A 15841-nucleotide genomic window follows, 5' to 3' on the forward strand; every position below is an offset into this window, starting at 1 on the left:
TTCACATAAACGTTTTTCTAAATTAATTTTTTTTAAATTTTAGGTCTAAAACCAAGGAAATGTATGTGGAATAAATGGAATCTCAAAAGCCTTAAGGCTGCCACAGTAATTCATATTAGTAAAGATGCTACTGCTAAAATACAAGCTGGTGTATCTGCCAGTTCTGCAGCAGCCAGTCAGTCTTGTAAATATTTTAAACACATAAACCATGTGACCATATACTTTGGAATGAAACTTAAGGTACACTGCAAAATCTTAATTGTCAACATAGGTTGTTATTAATACTTTCAGTTCATTTTGCACAAACCCAAAGTATTAAAGCAATTCAAAATTAAATGTGAATTTTGATCAACTCTGAACATATATCCTGCCAATATATTGATAAGTCAATTTGATTAAGCTGTGAACAGTATTACAAAGCATTTAAAGGAGCTGCTGATAATCCATCTTGGTTTGATTTGTCAGTTTTCTTACACTAATGACAGCCACTCATTTTCCACTCCTTTGTCTGGTATCTGGATCCCATTTTCAGTATCTCTTGCATTGTAGCCTCTTTTACCCTCTTGTTTTCACTGTTCTGATGGATCAGACCTTGATTTTTATTCTTTCAATCAAGCCTTCTCTTCTGTCTCGTGGCCACTATTTTAACTTTTTTTTTTTCCCAACCTTCTTGTGTTGCTTCTAACTTGCTCCCTTTCTGAATGTTATCCAGCATTTTTTTCCTTCAGGGTAGCTAGTTTCTTCCCTTTTCCCCCTTCCTGAAATGACTGTTTTCCTTCAAGCATCTACAGCCACAATTTTATGCAACCAATGTTCTCTTAATCCCTTTTGTCAGTTTGCACCAGCCATAACCATAACTTTTCCTATCCTTGCCTCTTTCCCCCCTCTTTGTTTTGCTTTCATGGGCTTATGTGCTTTTTCTGAATTTAGATCATTCCCCATTCATCAAGAAAGGAAAATCTTATTTTTCTTGTGAATAATTCAGAGGAAATTAACTGAGCAAAAATTTGTAAGTTTGCATTTCCAGTTTTTAGTGACACCACTCTGACATGTTTTCTCTACAATTAGGTTAAATGCTTAGGAAAAGATGCTGGGCTCTCTGTGTGTCTGTTACCATTAAGGAGAGGAGGTTTGGAACATGCTGTACTCAGAAATCCTGAATTAATGAGGTACTGCAGACACATCAGAGGATGGGAAGAGCCCTGTCATGTGCCATGATTTCCAAAAAGCTTTCTCCTGTAAGAGCTGTGTGAGGCTATCAAAGCAGAGTGGAGTGGAGAGTTCCTCTTGAGACCTTGCTGAGGGATTTAGTGTCTACAAATGGATCTGGCTTTATAGAACCTTTGCATGGATTGCCTATGCACAGTTCACTTCATAAACTGAACTATTTTACTGTCATTGTGTATTGCCTGTTAGCTTTCCTGAATAATTTTCCTTTTTTACTTTAGTGTTTCTTTGTAAGTACAATTAGTGTGGTTTCTTTAAAATTGAAAATCTGTGTTACTCTCATCAAGTTACAGTCTTGAAAGGAAATTCTTGTTTACAGAATCCTTTTTTTGTGTGTTGCTCAGTTTGCAGTAAAATGTTTAGAAACAGAAATGTATCTGTGTTTTTGAACACAGGAACGTTTGGGTATTTTTTTAAACCCAAGAATCTAAACCCAGTGGAAACATTTGCCTGATTTTTATAAAATCTAGTGGTTCCATTCCAGTATAATCATATTTCCTTTTAGAGCTTGATACTTTACTAGTATATAGAAGCAAGAATAGGAAAACAAATAGAAAGTGATTATTTGTGAAGCAAGGTCAATAAATCACCTCAGCTGTTGATTAACACTTCTGACCTCAGGGAGCCTGTTTTAATGACAGTAATTTTGAAGTCACTGCAGCTGTTTATCTTGATTTTTTTGCCAAGATACAATGAATTATTTTTTCCTATGACACTAAAATAAAAGGGAGAAGCCTTACTATTTTAGCCCTTCCAGTAGTGATCTACCTTAGGCTTTCAGGGTGCTCACAGTTTTTTTAATAATTGCTTATTCTCTTTCATGGCCACTGAGAAATTAGTACTTGTTCAGATCCACTTTTGTGCCTGGGTTTTGGTGAAAGCAATAGAAATAAAGTGCATAGGCAAGTTAGCTGAACTATTAATGTATCTTACACAACAATTGAGTGTCCATGGCTTTCAAATGTTCCCTCTCCTCTAACAGTCGCATCCCATTTTGCTGTACTGTGCAGTAATGTCAGAGTAACTCCAGAAGATATAAACAGGCTCCCCCTGTTTGCTGGGGTGAGCAGAGAACTGATCTGCTGTGGCACAGGGGTGTCCTGTAGCAGCAGAGATCACTTGAATGTGACAGACAGACAGACAGACAGACAGCTGCAGCTCCTCTGCTGCCCTGGTGTGATTAGGTAATTACATAAGTCACATCATTTGTGTATGTTGGATGTTTTAACAGTGCATACCAGACTCGAACTTGTTTGTCTTTCTTATCAAATAGGACATTGAAAGTGGCTTGCTGAAAGTTATACAAGAAATCTGTAGCAGAGCAAGGTTTCAAAGGCCAGTAGGTGAACCCTGAAAACTCAGCAGCCACTAACTGAGGGCTGAATTCTTACCCATCAAAACTGGTGCTGTCCAAGGTAATAGTGAATTGTGTTTATGTTTGTTCAGCCAGTTGTAATTGTAAAGGGAATTGGTCCTGAATTCTGATGAAAATTGTATGATATAACATTATAAGGAACATTTCTAGGGGTAGTAAAGCTATTACTAGATTAGCTGGAAGCAAAGGGAGGTGAATCTTCTGTTCTACACCACACCTGGAGTGCTGTGTTCAGTTCTGGGCTCGTAGAGCAGGAGAGACATGGACAGAAGAGAGCCCGGGGAAGTGGCACAAAGGTGACTGGGGGTGCATCCCTCCCATGAGCAGGGGTGGGGAGCTGGGACTCTTTAGCCTGGGGATGGAAGGCTTAGGGGCAAACTTAGCAATGTGTACAAATTCCTGAAGTGCAGAGAGACCTGAGCCAGGCTGACTTCTGTAACACTAACCCTTAGTGACAAATTGAGGCATCTTCATTCTAGTTCCTCTGCTTTTCTGGTTAGTACTAAAGTAAAATAATGATTTTCATGAGAAAGTAATTTCATTTGAAGTGAGTAATTTTGTTTTTCCTTCTGTATTGGGTTGATCTTTTCAAGTGCCAGGTCTCTAAATTAAAGTGTTTCCCTAATGAAACAACCAATCTTGGTGAGCTAGGATTGGCTTCCAGGAAATGGAATGGAAGGAAATCTCCCTTTTTAGGGCTGGAATGTAAGCAGTTATGGAATTTCAGTATCTGGAATGCTTAAGATTTACCAGCTAGCTTTCCTCAGACAGGTATTGTGAAGTTATTTACAGAGCTCAAGATTTAACACTTGGTAGTTTTAATACTATATTAAGCCCCAACCCCCAAATATTTAAAATTAAATTTTGCTGTTTTGTGAATTTCTGTGTGAAAAAGCTTTTTTAGAATTTTTGCTGGGGCAATATTTAGAAAGTTAGGATAAATATCATGTTATAAACCTTGTTCAACTCTTTGAATATTTTCCCATCTAGTTTCTGCTTTGAGTACAGTCCTAATCTTCAAAATTATCAGCACAGAAAATTTAGCATCTTTTTCTGCTAGTAAATTCCCCTTCTCTGCTGTATTAATTAAATGTGTGATTTAAATAACTGTTACCATTTAAAACTCATCCAGTGATGTAAACAATTGTACTTCCCTTTTTTTGTTATTAAATCTTTAATAAAATATTATTTTTAAGTGAGGATCTCACCTCTGGTGATGGCTTTTCCTAATTTGTGGAAAGTCATCTAACCTGTCACTTCCTTTTTCTATGTGATAAAAGTTACAAAATCATTATGGTATTTGAAAAATTAGTAGTGAGGAGATAGATTTCATAGGTTTATGAAATATTTAGACTGCTCAGATATTGGTCACTGAGTGCAATGAAATACTGATGTTTTTATTTCTTTATTGATTTAACATCAACTTACATCTTGCTTCAGCTTATTAAAAGAGAATATACATATTTTCTTCAAAAAGTAATTTAAAACACAGACAGGTGTATTTTAATAGTCAATTGACCAACCATTTAGTAATGTGATTATTACAGATGCTATGCAGAGCCGTGTTTTAAGGTACCTGCAACAGAACTAAAAGTGAGACTGTATTGTACCATATAATATATTTTAAAGGTCATGGATATTGTCCAATTGTCATTTTTATTGTTTATGAAATGTATTTACACCATTTTGCATACCTTTAAAGACTCACAAATTATGAGACTAATGTGTATCTCCCTAACAAGGAGATGTGTTTTGTGTAGTTGTTTGAAGGGATTGTTTCAAGAAAAATAACTTTCTTATGGAATCCTAGAGTCATTAAAATAGGGAGAGCAGTACTGCAGGTCTCTTGTCCAATGTCCTGCTCAAATTAGGGCCCACACTGCTTGGACTGGGCTCTGTATTTTAAAACCCGCCAAGAACGGATTTGCAGTCATCTCTGAGATTCCTCAGGTGAGATTTGCTCATTTGTGCCCCAGAGTGTTTATCAGCAGTGATACAGAAGTAAATAAGTTACAGCTGCTGTGTGATGGAGCAGTTTCTGGGAGATGGGAGTGGCTGCTGTAGGTGCTGCTTTGACCACAGGAGTTGTTTCCCTTCTGAGCCCCAGTCTGGACACACTGTGTAGTGTCAGTGGGAAACAGAGAAAAAAGCTCCAGCAAAGCCAGTGCCTCTGAAGGGAGGGCAAAGAAATGACACTTGAGGTTGGCTTTTGTAACCCTTTTTGCTTGGGTTTTCTTGAACTTTTAGTATTATACAGGTTAGTAATGAGCCATTTCCAGATGTGTATCACTTTCTTTATGTACAAACATATTTCCCTCCAACATGGTATATGGTATGTTGGCACTAAGATTGCTTTGGATTGTGGTGGATTTGATGTAAGAGGCTTTTGGGAAGACTTCTGGCATCTTTCTGAATTGCTGTTGAAATCTAATAGATTCTTATTATCCTCCTCTTGTAATACTTTGCTACTGGAGATCATCACTGTAAATTTTCTGATTATTATTCTCTGGTTTAAGCACTAAACTGATTTTTTTGAGTCAGTATTTGAGAATAGATTTTCTAAGATAAAGATACATTGACAATTGCTCAGTTGTAAGGACATGTGAGTGTGGCACTGATGAATTGCAGCATCAGAACAATTTCCTCACAGAACACATTTCAGTTATGACAGCTGTAAAACATAAAGCAGCCTTGGCTTACCTGAAAATGGTGGTAACGTTGTGATTCATTATATAAAGCATTTAGAAGTAAGGGCTAATTACAATTTGGATTCAGGATTTGTTCAGCTGTATTTCTATGTTCTTGAATTACATTATCAAAAGATTTTTTAAAAGAGCCTGTGTGCACCTGGTTTTAAGATTTTTTACATATATATTTGTATATTAACGTGCATACATACATTTTAATTAAAACTTCAGTAAAGCTTTTAAGCACAAACAATCCTAATGGGGTTTTGTTATTTTCATTTTTATTTCAAAGCTTCTGCTAACCTAGTTTAGATATAGAAACTTCTGCTACTATGTTAATGTTGATCATAAATGTGAGCTTTGTTTCACTGTTACATATTCACAGAAAGTAGTGCAGGGAGGTACCAGCAAAAAAGTTTCCTTTATAGTACAGTCTGTTGTGTTCAGTGAACAAGTAATAAATAAAGTAGCAAAAGCACAGTGAAGGTTTACTGATAGAGCTGTACTGACACATTTTTTGCATGGATCTGTTTATATCTTTTTTAATTTTTGACTTGAAAATATCACAATTTGATTTTAAAATGGCACTATTTGTTAAACAAGATTTTTTTAAAAGAAGAAAATATTTGTCAAAGGAAACTGTTGCCATTTTCTGTGAGTGCTATTAAAATGAAAATGTTTTATGTAGGAAGAAATGGTTGACTCTAAACACTTGTTATTCAATGCATAAAATTGAAACATTTAAGACCATTTTAAATTAACTTTATCCCAGTCATGTCACTGCTTTACCTAGTTTTTGGTGATCTCTATCTAAGTGCAATTATCACAACCCAAGAAAAAGTGTAGGGAAACTGAATTAAATTATATGAGGAGGCATAAGTCAAGTAGTGCTTAATTGAGTACTTTCATGGCTAGAAAATTAGGATGTCTTTTCTTCATCTGGTCCCAGGGATTTTAGCTGTAGTTTCACACTATTCATGCAGGCTTGCACGTATTTCTGTATCTGTGAGGGGAGGTTCTACCATCTTTGGATTATTTACAGTGCCTGCTGGAACTGTAACCTTCTTTTACCTGGCATAACTCTGAGCATGCCAGTAATTCAATTATCAAGAGTATGTGGCATAGATTTTTAAGATTTTTGCATTGTTTCTTTTGAGATGTCCATTGTGTGATTTGCTGCAGGCTGTCATTTTTGTCTGCCATCCAATGTATGTTGGCAGGAAGGTTGTGTACTGGGCTTTGTGTCTGGTCACAGAAAAAAATTCATGCATCTCAGCCAGACCATTTTGTTATTCCTTTAGAATTAAAGGCATATGAAACAGATGCAGCTTAATAAGTATCTTTTTTTTATAAATAACATTTAAATAACTTAAAACAATAAAGTTCAAATACAACTTAAAATAAAGTTTAATGCTGTAACAACAGAAAAAGCATGTATAAGAATGGAAAAACAATATTGAAAGCTGTATGCCCTAACAGGAATTATACAAAAGATAGGATATGTTACATAAAAAACCTTAATATGTCTGAATTTTTGCTTCATTGTTATATAAAATGTTAATTTGTGAAAAGTGAGATGAAGTACATTATTTATTCCTATTTTTATTTTACATACACTATTTGAAACATCTTTTAGAGCAGCATTAGGTATTTGTTTCATTAATAGATAGGAACATTTTGTGTTAGAGTAAACTTAATTTGTCCAAACTAACTCTCTTATCTGAATACAACAATAAACATTTACAAGATTATATTTTTTTGATCATATAGTTTATGTATAGGATATGAGTTTCTTGGGGGAAGTATTTAAAATACTGCTCAGCCTCCACATTTTCTATTGACTTGATAATCTGACAACTCATTCCAGCAGCCTTAAAGTCTGACATATTTTACACAACATTATCATCTGCTTATTATTATTATAGCAGCCATATTTAAGAAGCAGATAGTTTTTTAAATAAAATATTATCAGATAATCAAGTAATGACTTATTCTTCAGGGTAAATTAATTTAAGAAACTACCCAGTTACAATGACTAAGATAATGATTGTACAACTCTTTAGAATTTTTTACAACTTTTAGTTAGTAAATCTGGTTTTGTGTATATTTTCAAATCTTTTTCATGTAGTCTCTTAAAAATAAAGATAAATGCGCAAGTCCAGCTTGTTCAGTTTCTCAGTAGTATTCCAGCCTCTCTTGGTATCTTGTCAAACAGTCTTCTTAAAATTAATCTTCCTGCTGGAACTAGTTCTTTATAGATCATTTGTGATTAGGATATTGCCAGAGGAAGGAAGTGGGATGCTCTGTGTTCTTTCTTTGTTTTTTTACCTTTCATTGGAACCCCTTTGTGGTTTAGTGTAATAAACATCTCTTTCCCTTTGTGTGTCCATTTTGCAGAAGCATATGTGTTATAATGGTTTTCTTCAATCAGTTCAATGAAGTTGCAGTCCTCATTGCAGACTTTCTGTTGAGAGTAAATAATAAAATATGGTAAGGCAAGAACAAAAGTGTCTTTTAAAATACTTAGATTAGTGAAGATGGGAGAAGAATGGGCATTATAGACCCTGCATATTAGGAATATTTTAATAAATAAATTTGGCCTCTGAAATCCGAGTATTGAAAATTCTAGCTTTGTGTATTCCTATTACTGCACCTGAATGGGCGCAGCTGGTGAGAGAGAGACGGTGAATTTTGTTTCTTGAATCAGAAGGCTTGATTTATTAATATATGATATAATACATTATTACTATACTAATAGAATATAGAGAGAGGTTTTGCAGAGCAGCTAGGCTAGCTAGGAAGAGATAGAAAAGAATCTACAACAAAGTTGTGTTCAAGGACTCAGTCTCCTAGCTTGCATTGGTGATTGGCTCTTAATTATAAACATAGAAAATGAGCTAATCAAGGTGTTCCTGTTGCATTCCCCAGCAGCTGATAATAATTGTTTACTTTCTCTTCGGGGGCCTCTGGCCTCCTGAAGACGCAGAAATCTGAAAGAAAGGATTTCTGTGGAGAAATGTCTGCGACATATTCCCCCTTAGTATTCCACATTTTGAAGAAGTATATAAGACCTAATCATCGAATTTATTAAATGGACATAAAAGTCCAATATGGAATGCATGGGATAAGTCCAGAATACATTTTACTTAATTAGGAATCAATAATAAAAAAACATACAAATGTTACATCTCAAAATACCTCTAAGATTGTAGGGATGTACACATAAGAGAAGTTTGCATCCATACCTTTCCATAGAGTCGCCCTGACTTGTTCATTGCCAGAAAATATTCACTTTCCACTCCTTTGATTGCCACAATTCCAACTGCCACCGTGCGGATTTCTAGAATACCTGCAAAGGTACACAGCAAGGGCTGTAAATGCTTGGTTGTTCTCCAGTTAACTCAGGTTTCCTTGAACTAATATTCTGCAGTATTTCCACATTTATTGAATTTATTTTTGGAAAACAGGAAATTTAAGTGCCTTCATGAAAGAAAGGGGTAGACTTTTAAAATTCCCTGTGTGATCATGTCTGCATAGAGCCACTTTAAAATTGTTTGGTGGTAATTTTTAAGTATATACTGAAGTTGTGATGTCAATATAAGTAATTCCTCTATTTTCAGAGAATCAGTGTAGCTTAGAGTTTATCAGGCTCAGGGTTTCATTTGGAATATGTAGTTAGCCATCAAGGTTCACAGAATTTGTGTAAATCCTTTATTTTGAAGTTTTGTGTAGCAGTATCATCCCCTTGAAAGAGTGTAAACCTTAGAACTTGCGAGTGATAGAAAACAGACCACAGTGTCTGAAATAAGATGAAGTATTTGCTTGACCTTTGTGTGCTTTTATGACTGATTGGAGCTGTAAAGATACGTGTATTTGAAAATCATTAAGGGCTGCCCTGAGAGCCTATTTATTCAAAACCAGAAAGCCTTTAGTGTTGTTTTCTATAACCTGATTTATTTTCATCTCACTGATACATATCAGCAATACTTTTCTGTAGTCACTATGATACATTTAAGTTACCTGCAACATAAAAATATTCTTTTGTTAATATTTAAAAAAAAAAGTGAAGGGGGGGATTATGCAGGTTATCAAGGAACACCAGGTTGTTTTCAAACTTAAATGTTATTAATGTTTTCTTAAACAGTAGTTTAGAGTTATATATCTGAGTTTGAGTTATTTCTTTCAATATTGAGTCACTGACAGAGCTCTACCATAGCAACTGCACTATGGCTCCTTCTCCAAAATGGGGTCTTTCAAAGGCAGCCAACTTGAGGCAAATTGCAAGAGCTTAGCATGGGGGAGACAAGTGAGGGAGGTGGGAGAGAGGCATGTGTTAGGTTATCACCTGGGTGTCCTCTTTAACAAAGCATTTCCTGTTTTTCCCTTTCAAGTTGGCATTGACTTTTCAGAGCCACACGGTAATAGTTTTTTGTTACTTAGGTTTTTAAGAAACGCATTAAAAATCTATGATATTTCTCCTTCCCCATACATTTTTATCTCCTCTTGCTCTTTGCTTTCCTTCGTGTTGTTTTGCTTTTCTCCTTGATGTTACTGATGTATCAGTTGTAGAACATACGGGTATATTTTTCGCCCTTTTTTCTTTAACAGATTAGTTCCCTCTTATGGTCTGTGCACTGCTGGGCATTCAGCTCAGAGTGTTTATACTTCTGTACTCCCCTATAATGCTAAGCCAGCTTTTTTTTAAGTAAAGCTTTTAGAATTCTTTGACAAGTTCCACTCTTCTGCAGGCCTAGCAATAGTTCTAACAAAGGGTAATTTGTAACCAAAACTTACAAAAATTATAATAACTATCATTTCAATTTCACTTTAGAAAAACCACAGTGAGGTTGAAAAACAGATGAGCATCTGCATTTAGCCTAACAAAGAACACAACAGTGGAAGGGATCTCTGGGTCATCAAGTCCAGTGCTCTGCTAGCCTGGGAATTGCATCAGATAATTCTCTTTTCATAAACTTTGCCAATACTAAATTGGAGTTGTTATTTCTTTGCCCCCAGTGTTTCTGCCGAGGGCTGTTCCAGAGTTTGATTTATTTTAATGGCTAGAGACTTTGTAGTAATTTGCAATCTGCATTTCTTCAGTGACAGCTTATATCCATTTGTTCTTTTGCCTCTGCTGGCCATTAATGTAAGGGGAGTTTTTTAAAAAAGTCCATGTTTGAGTTTTCTATTTATACAGAATTTAAAAAAAAATAAAAGATTCAAAATTACTTTTTAAAACAAATAATGCTAATAGGAATTGAGATTTCCTTGAGTAAGCTGATGTTGGCTGAAGTTAGAGTAGTAAGAAATCTTACTACTTTAAAAAAGGAAATGCCAAAAGGTTTTGTCCAAAGCAATATTATTATTGTTACAATTTCTACATTTTTTTTTAGTTTTTTTCTTTTTGCCTGAAGTAGATTGTGACTAACTTGATGGAGTTACTTTATTTTGGTTTGGGGTACTTGTTTTTCTACTTTATTCACAGTTGAGACATCACTGTCTTTCCTTGTCTTAAATGAGAAGGTCTCTTCTTATGTGCTTCCTTTTGAAGTAAAGGTGTTTAATCCTTTCAATATCTATTCATGAAAAGAAAAAAGTCACTAAACTAAGATGGGAAAGAGAAAATTCTTAGACATAGATTGTTTCATTGAAATACTCTTTTCATACTCTAGTAACTAAAATTACTTTAAAGGCATGCTTAAATTATTAAGATGTTGATGAGGAGAAATTCAGAAGGCCAAGCTTCAAAAAGGTCTTAAATATCCCTGATTTCAAAATTAAAATGTAAACTATGTTAAGTTGCTTTATCTAAAGCATCCCCAGAGAAGTTTGGAAGAAGTTTGAGAAAAGACTTAATATACCACAAAGTAACTGGAAAAGAAATCAGATTAAAGCTAGAAAAAGAAAAAAAAAAACAACCTAGAGATGGGCATCCAAAATTGAAAACAACTGTACGTCCTGTAAAATCAGCATGAAATTCCAAACAATTTTATATGGTTGTATGGTCAGTGTATCAAATATAGCTTGAAATTCCTGTAGTGAATGAGGTTTCCTACAGAGCTGAAATTCCTCTGGTGTATGTAAAAGACGCTCAGTAGAGATGGGCTATAGTTTGCTTCAGAAAAGATGCCTGTGGATGGTGGCAGCAGCCTTTGGAACCACTTGGTACAAATAAAATAACACACAGTTGATATCCAGTAGAAAAAAAAAAGTAAACAAAAATAAACAAAACAATCCTTTAGGCTGACACAACAGTTTCGGTGGGTGAAATATGTATCAGGTTTTGGACAAAATTTATGTCATTAATGAGGTGAGTTTCCTGGCATTCTGGTCTAGGATGACAGTTCCTCAGTACTTAGAAGCAGACACTTTTATGTGCAGACTTATTCCATAACCGTAGCCTGAATGGCAGGCCAGTACCTCAGGCTGGAAATCTGTGCAGAAAAATGGCATTTAGTTATATGATTGCTATAACATTGAGCATTGCCACATGAGGTGATTCTGTCCTGGCAAGTAGTATTTGATAATTTTGTTTTTATCTCCTGATACTGTGTGTTTTCTGATTCAATTCATATTTTCAAATCAGCATCTTCCTTTTATTTGTTAGACTCCTTTTTGCTTTTACAACACACTGACATTGTATTTGTTAAAACAAATCTTTGCTTTTATTGCTACATGATCTGTTTGCAGACTATATTAATTTCCATCAGTGTGCAGGCACAGTTGAATAGGCAGTTTCTTTGTGTTGGCCCATAATATCCTTGGATAAAAGTATCTTATCTATAACAAAGTAGCAAGAGCCTTGTGATTTAGCAAAATCAGGGCATTTCCCTTTAGTCACTTGTCAGCTTAAGAGGCTGAAAGAGCAATTGCAGCTCTGGCTCCTGAGAGTGTAAGGAATTCAGTAAATGCTGCCCATGCCTGAAGATCCCACTGGCAGGTGTAACCTCTCAGGAGCTTTTGGAAGAGGAGGGGCAGCAGAACCACAGAGGGAGATCTCTTTTCATGTTCTAGGAAACTGCCCCAGTATGCAGGATTGTTCAGGAAGGTTCTGGGAAGCACGCTTTGAGTTCAGTCCCCGTTCAGCTGCCTCTGTTTCCAGACATTTCATATGTTGCAAGTATCCCCTCAGTGTCTACCACATGAGGTTTCTGGTCACTGCTCCTCAGTTTGCCTGAGTCAGTGTCTGTAGACATTCATTCAGAGAGACATTTTGGCATCCATTACATTTTTCAGAAAGCTGACAGCAATTTCATGCCAGTACTTTCCTGCCAGGTACATGTGTTGAGGGAGCACATATGATTCGTAAAGCACTTTATTTCTTGTGGCTCTCTGTGCAGTTGAAAAAAAGCAGTCTCTTGCTGGTTTTTAAGGGTAGGGAGGCTGGCACTGACAGTTTAGCACTTGTGAGGAATGTTTTTGTGAAACACTCTTTCCTCAGCAGAATTGTCTTTAAAAATAAAGTATGTGAAATCTTAAATAGGGACAAAGGGGCAGAAAAGACTTGGATGGAAAATGAGTCAAAACAAAATGTAACTTCTAAATTTCACTAACTTGTGTTTCTCATTAATGGAATTTGGAGCACATATTTATGAATTCAAATGACCTTTGCAAATGATTCAAGGCCAAGGAAAATTATCTTGTCTTTGCTTAGAAGACACTGTTTAATGATAAGTAATGTAATTTGTTCTTTTGTTCTGGCACTTAATAAGTTAATTTTTGTGCCTGTTAAAGCCAGAAAATAAGGTTCATGATGGTCAGTCTTGGAAGACTTTCATGATATTATTGGTACATGTGTGCATTTGGTAAGCCAGCACAGTAAATAGCTGGTGTATTACACTTAAATGTTTTTCCAGAAGAATCTTATCAGCGAAATGAATACTTTTATTGGATAGTTTTGAAAGTAATTTGTTTCAGGAAATATTTTTCTTTCTTTTTTTTTTTAATATAGTGCCTATATTGTAAAGTATTTGTGCAATTTAAGTTATTTTGAGTCTTAATATTTTTAAATGGATGCATCGTGAAGTTCATTTTTAGGTAAAACAATTTGTGTGCTCTTTCTCTCTCAAATATAAAAACTAACAGTAAAAAATATTACTGCAAATAAAGGTCTTGATTTAAGATATTTTGTAATATGACTTAATTGTTACCTTTCCCTATTATTAAATTAAAATTGATAGGAAGCAGTATTTGCATTTGTATTGAGTACTTAGCAAGAGAATGAAGAAGTTTCCTAAATGGTACCTCGCAGAACTCCTGTTCATAAGCTTTTGAGTAGAAATAATTGTACAGGTATATGTTAAAATATGTTACAAAGCAGTAGATTTCTCCACACCAGGAATTTTTCGTCTGTGGATGTGATTTCAATAAAGAATTAATTAACAGAAAACGAGTTGGTACATACATTCACTATCACTTTCTTCTGTCTTCTCCTTTTGATTCTTGGAATTTGGATTTATGTCATAAACACAGATATGTTGTTATTTACAGCATAGAAGGCTAAAAAAGATCTTCAGAGGCTTTTTGCTGTATCCGTGCATGCATTTGCTGTGCATGTGTAGAGTCTCTGAAGCACTTTAAATATGAATATGGCTGTAAAAATGATCTGAACAGAAATGATGGATCTGTCAAGGATTTTCAGGAGAACAGTTGAAGCTACTGCTTCAGTGAGAGGCCAGACATCTGGATATCATGGAGAAATACTCAATACTCCTGGGTTTGTCCTGTGTGTAATTTCCAAGCAGGAACAATTGTAGTTGTCTGAGGAAACATGATTAACGATAGAGAGGTATTCCCTGAGGACTTGCTGCAGCTCAGGGTTCAGCGTCCTCAAGCAGCAGGATTTGCTGACAAGATTTAGTTAGTGTACAGAACGTTTGATTAAGCATAAATAGCTGATGTTTAATTACCCTTTTGCATTTCATTGGGCACGAAAAGGAGGCATACTATATTAAAATCAACTAAGTGCTAAACAGAAGTCCATTAAAGTATTTTTGTCCTCCATTAGATTATCATTTAAAATTTTCTTTATTTGACATTACCTTATCCATAAATGTCTCCACTGTTTTCCAGTCAGACAAACTAACTTTGTGATAAACCATTGTCCTGTTAATACTCAACATGACAGAGAAGTTAGTTATGGAATATGAGCCATGTCAAGGTTTATGAAAGAAACTGCTAACCTCATAACTCTGTGAAAACAGTATAAAAAAGGCAAGATAAGAACCAAAAATAAGAGGGAAGATACAACAGGGAACTAAAATGATTGTTTAGAAATGCTGTTATTTTACTTCCAACATATATTGTTGCATGTGTACTTGGACTTGTGGGTGTTTACCTTTATTGCAGAAAAGGAAGGGGTAAGCCAAGTTCCACTCTTAAGTCTGTGTTTTTCCAAGTATTTACACATTTTCTTATGTATCATGAAATGTATAATCTGCCCTTCCAACCATGGATGGCTGATACTGTAGTGTGAAGTGAAGAGTGTGGTTTGAGCTATATTTGGAAATACACCTTCCTTTTTACTTTAAACTTAACACATTTGTTCTGCAGTGGGAAATATTAAAAGCCATAATACCTATTTTTAGTCATTTTTCAAATAACAATGAATAATAAATATAATAATGAATAAATGTAATGCAATGCTCATCAGTTTACAACTCTCTGTAAAGTCTACCTCCCCTAATTACTGTAGTGAGAATTTCATTGACCCTATTGCAATTAATAATTGCTAAAGGAAATACCTTAACATTTTCAAGTATTTTTCCTTACTGTACAACCTGTTTTGCCCCAGTTTTGTATTAACTCTCTGTTAATTTTGCTGAGTTAGGAGATAGTTTTATAAATCAAAAGCTTCATTCTTCATGGAAAATGGTGGCATATTAAGAGTTGGTGTAGAATGTTCTGACTCTAAATTGATGCCTTCTGTGCATGTCTCTGTTGAACATTAACTATTCAGACCACTCTATTTCCAATATTTCTATTGATTTGATCTTTAGAACCAAAGGGTGTGACATTTTCACTTAAGTAGATTGCAGTTATGGAGTTTTTCAATTTTTGAGGTGTGAGTTGTGAATAGCAGTACATGGTAACAACTGAATAACATGCTGCCCCAGGCAGTCCTTCTCTTGGGAATGTCTCATTAAACTTATTAGAAGTCTTTACTTCACTGATCTCCACTGCTTTATATAAATATTTTCTTGATCAGCCTCTTAGACAGCATGTAGTCATTTCTCATTTTTGCAGGAAACTACATTTCCCTCCAATAAAAATTGCCCTGAAGCTAAACATATGGTTATAATGAAGAATAATATTATTTTTTAGAATTAATACTGTCATGTAAAATTCAAGTCTTAATCCTTAGTCTGAAAAACTGATCTCTTATTACAGCTTTAATAATTTACTGATATGAAAAATGGAAAAAAAGAGTGGAATGACTGTTTACAAAATGAAATTGTTTCCAAGCAGTAATAAAATTAATGATTTAATACTTTAAAGTTGAACTTGTACAACAAATGCTTTCCCTACAGCTCAGACGAAGGCTATTTCTAGT

At 35.0% G+C, this 15841-nt stretch overlaps 1 protein-coding gene across 3 annotated transcripts in view; it reads right to left on the reverse strand.

Moving 5' to 3' along the window:
• Window positions 1–3988: 3988 nt before the first annotated feature.
• Window positions 3989–15841, reverse strand: part of FGF7 (fibroblast growth factor 7) — a 29501-nt gene continuing 17648 nt past the window's right edge. For all 3 annotated transcript variants that reach the window (XM_059482401.1, XM_059482399.1, XM_059482400.1), the window contains exons 3-4: window positions 8535–8638; window positions 3989–7753 (exon numbers count right to left, since the gene is read on the reverse strand). In XM_059482401.1, coding sequence (XP_059338384.1) covers window positions 7559–7753; window positions 8535–8638 — 299 coding nt within the window. In that variant the 3' untranslated portion in view covers window positions 3989–7558. The remainder of the gene's footprint in view (window positions 7754–8534; window positions 8639–15841) is intronic.

Source organism: Ammospiza nelsoni, chromosome 14 (genome assembly GCF_027579445.1).
Source record: "Ammospiza nelsoni isolate bAmmNel1 chromosome 14, bAmmNel1.pri, whole genome shotgun sequence".
In the NCBI taxonomy this organism is placed as follows: Eukaryota; Metazoa; Chordata; class Aves; order Passeriformes; family Passerellidae; genus Ammospiza; species Ammospiza nelsoni.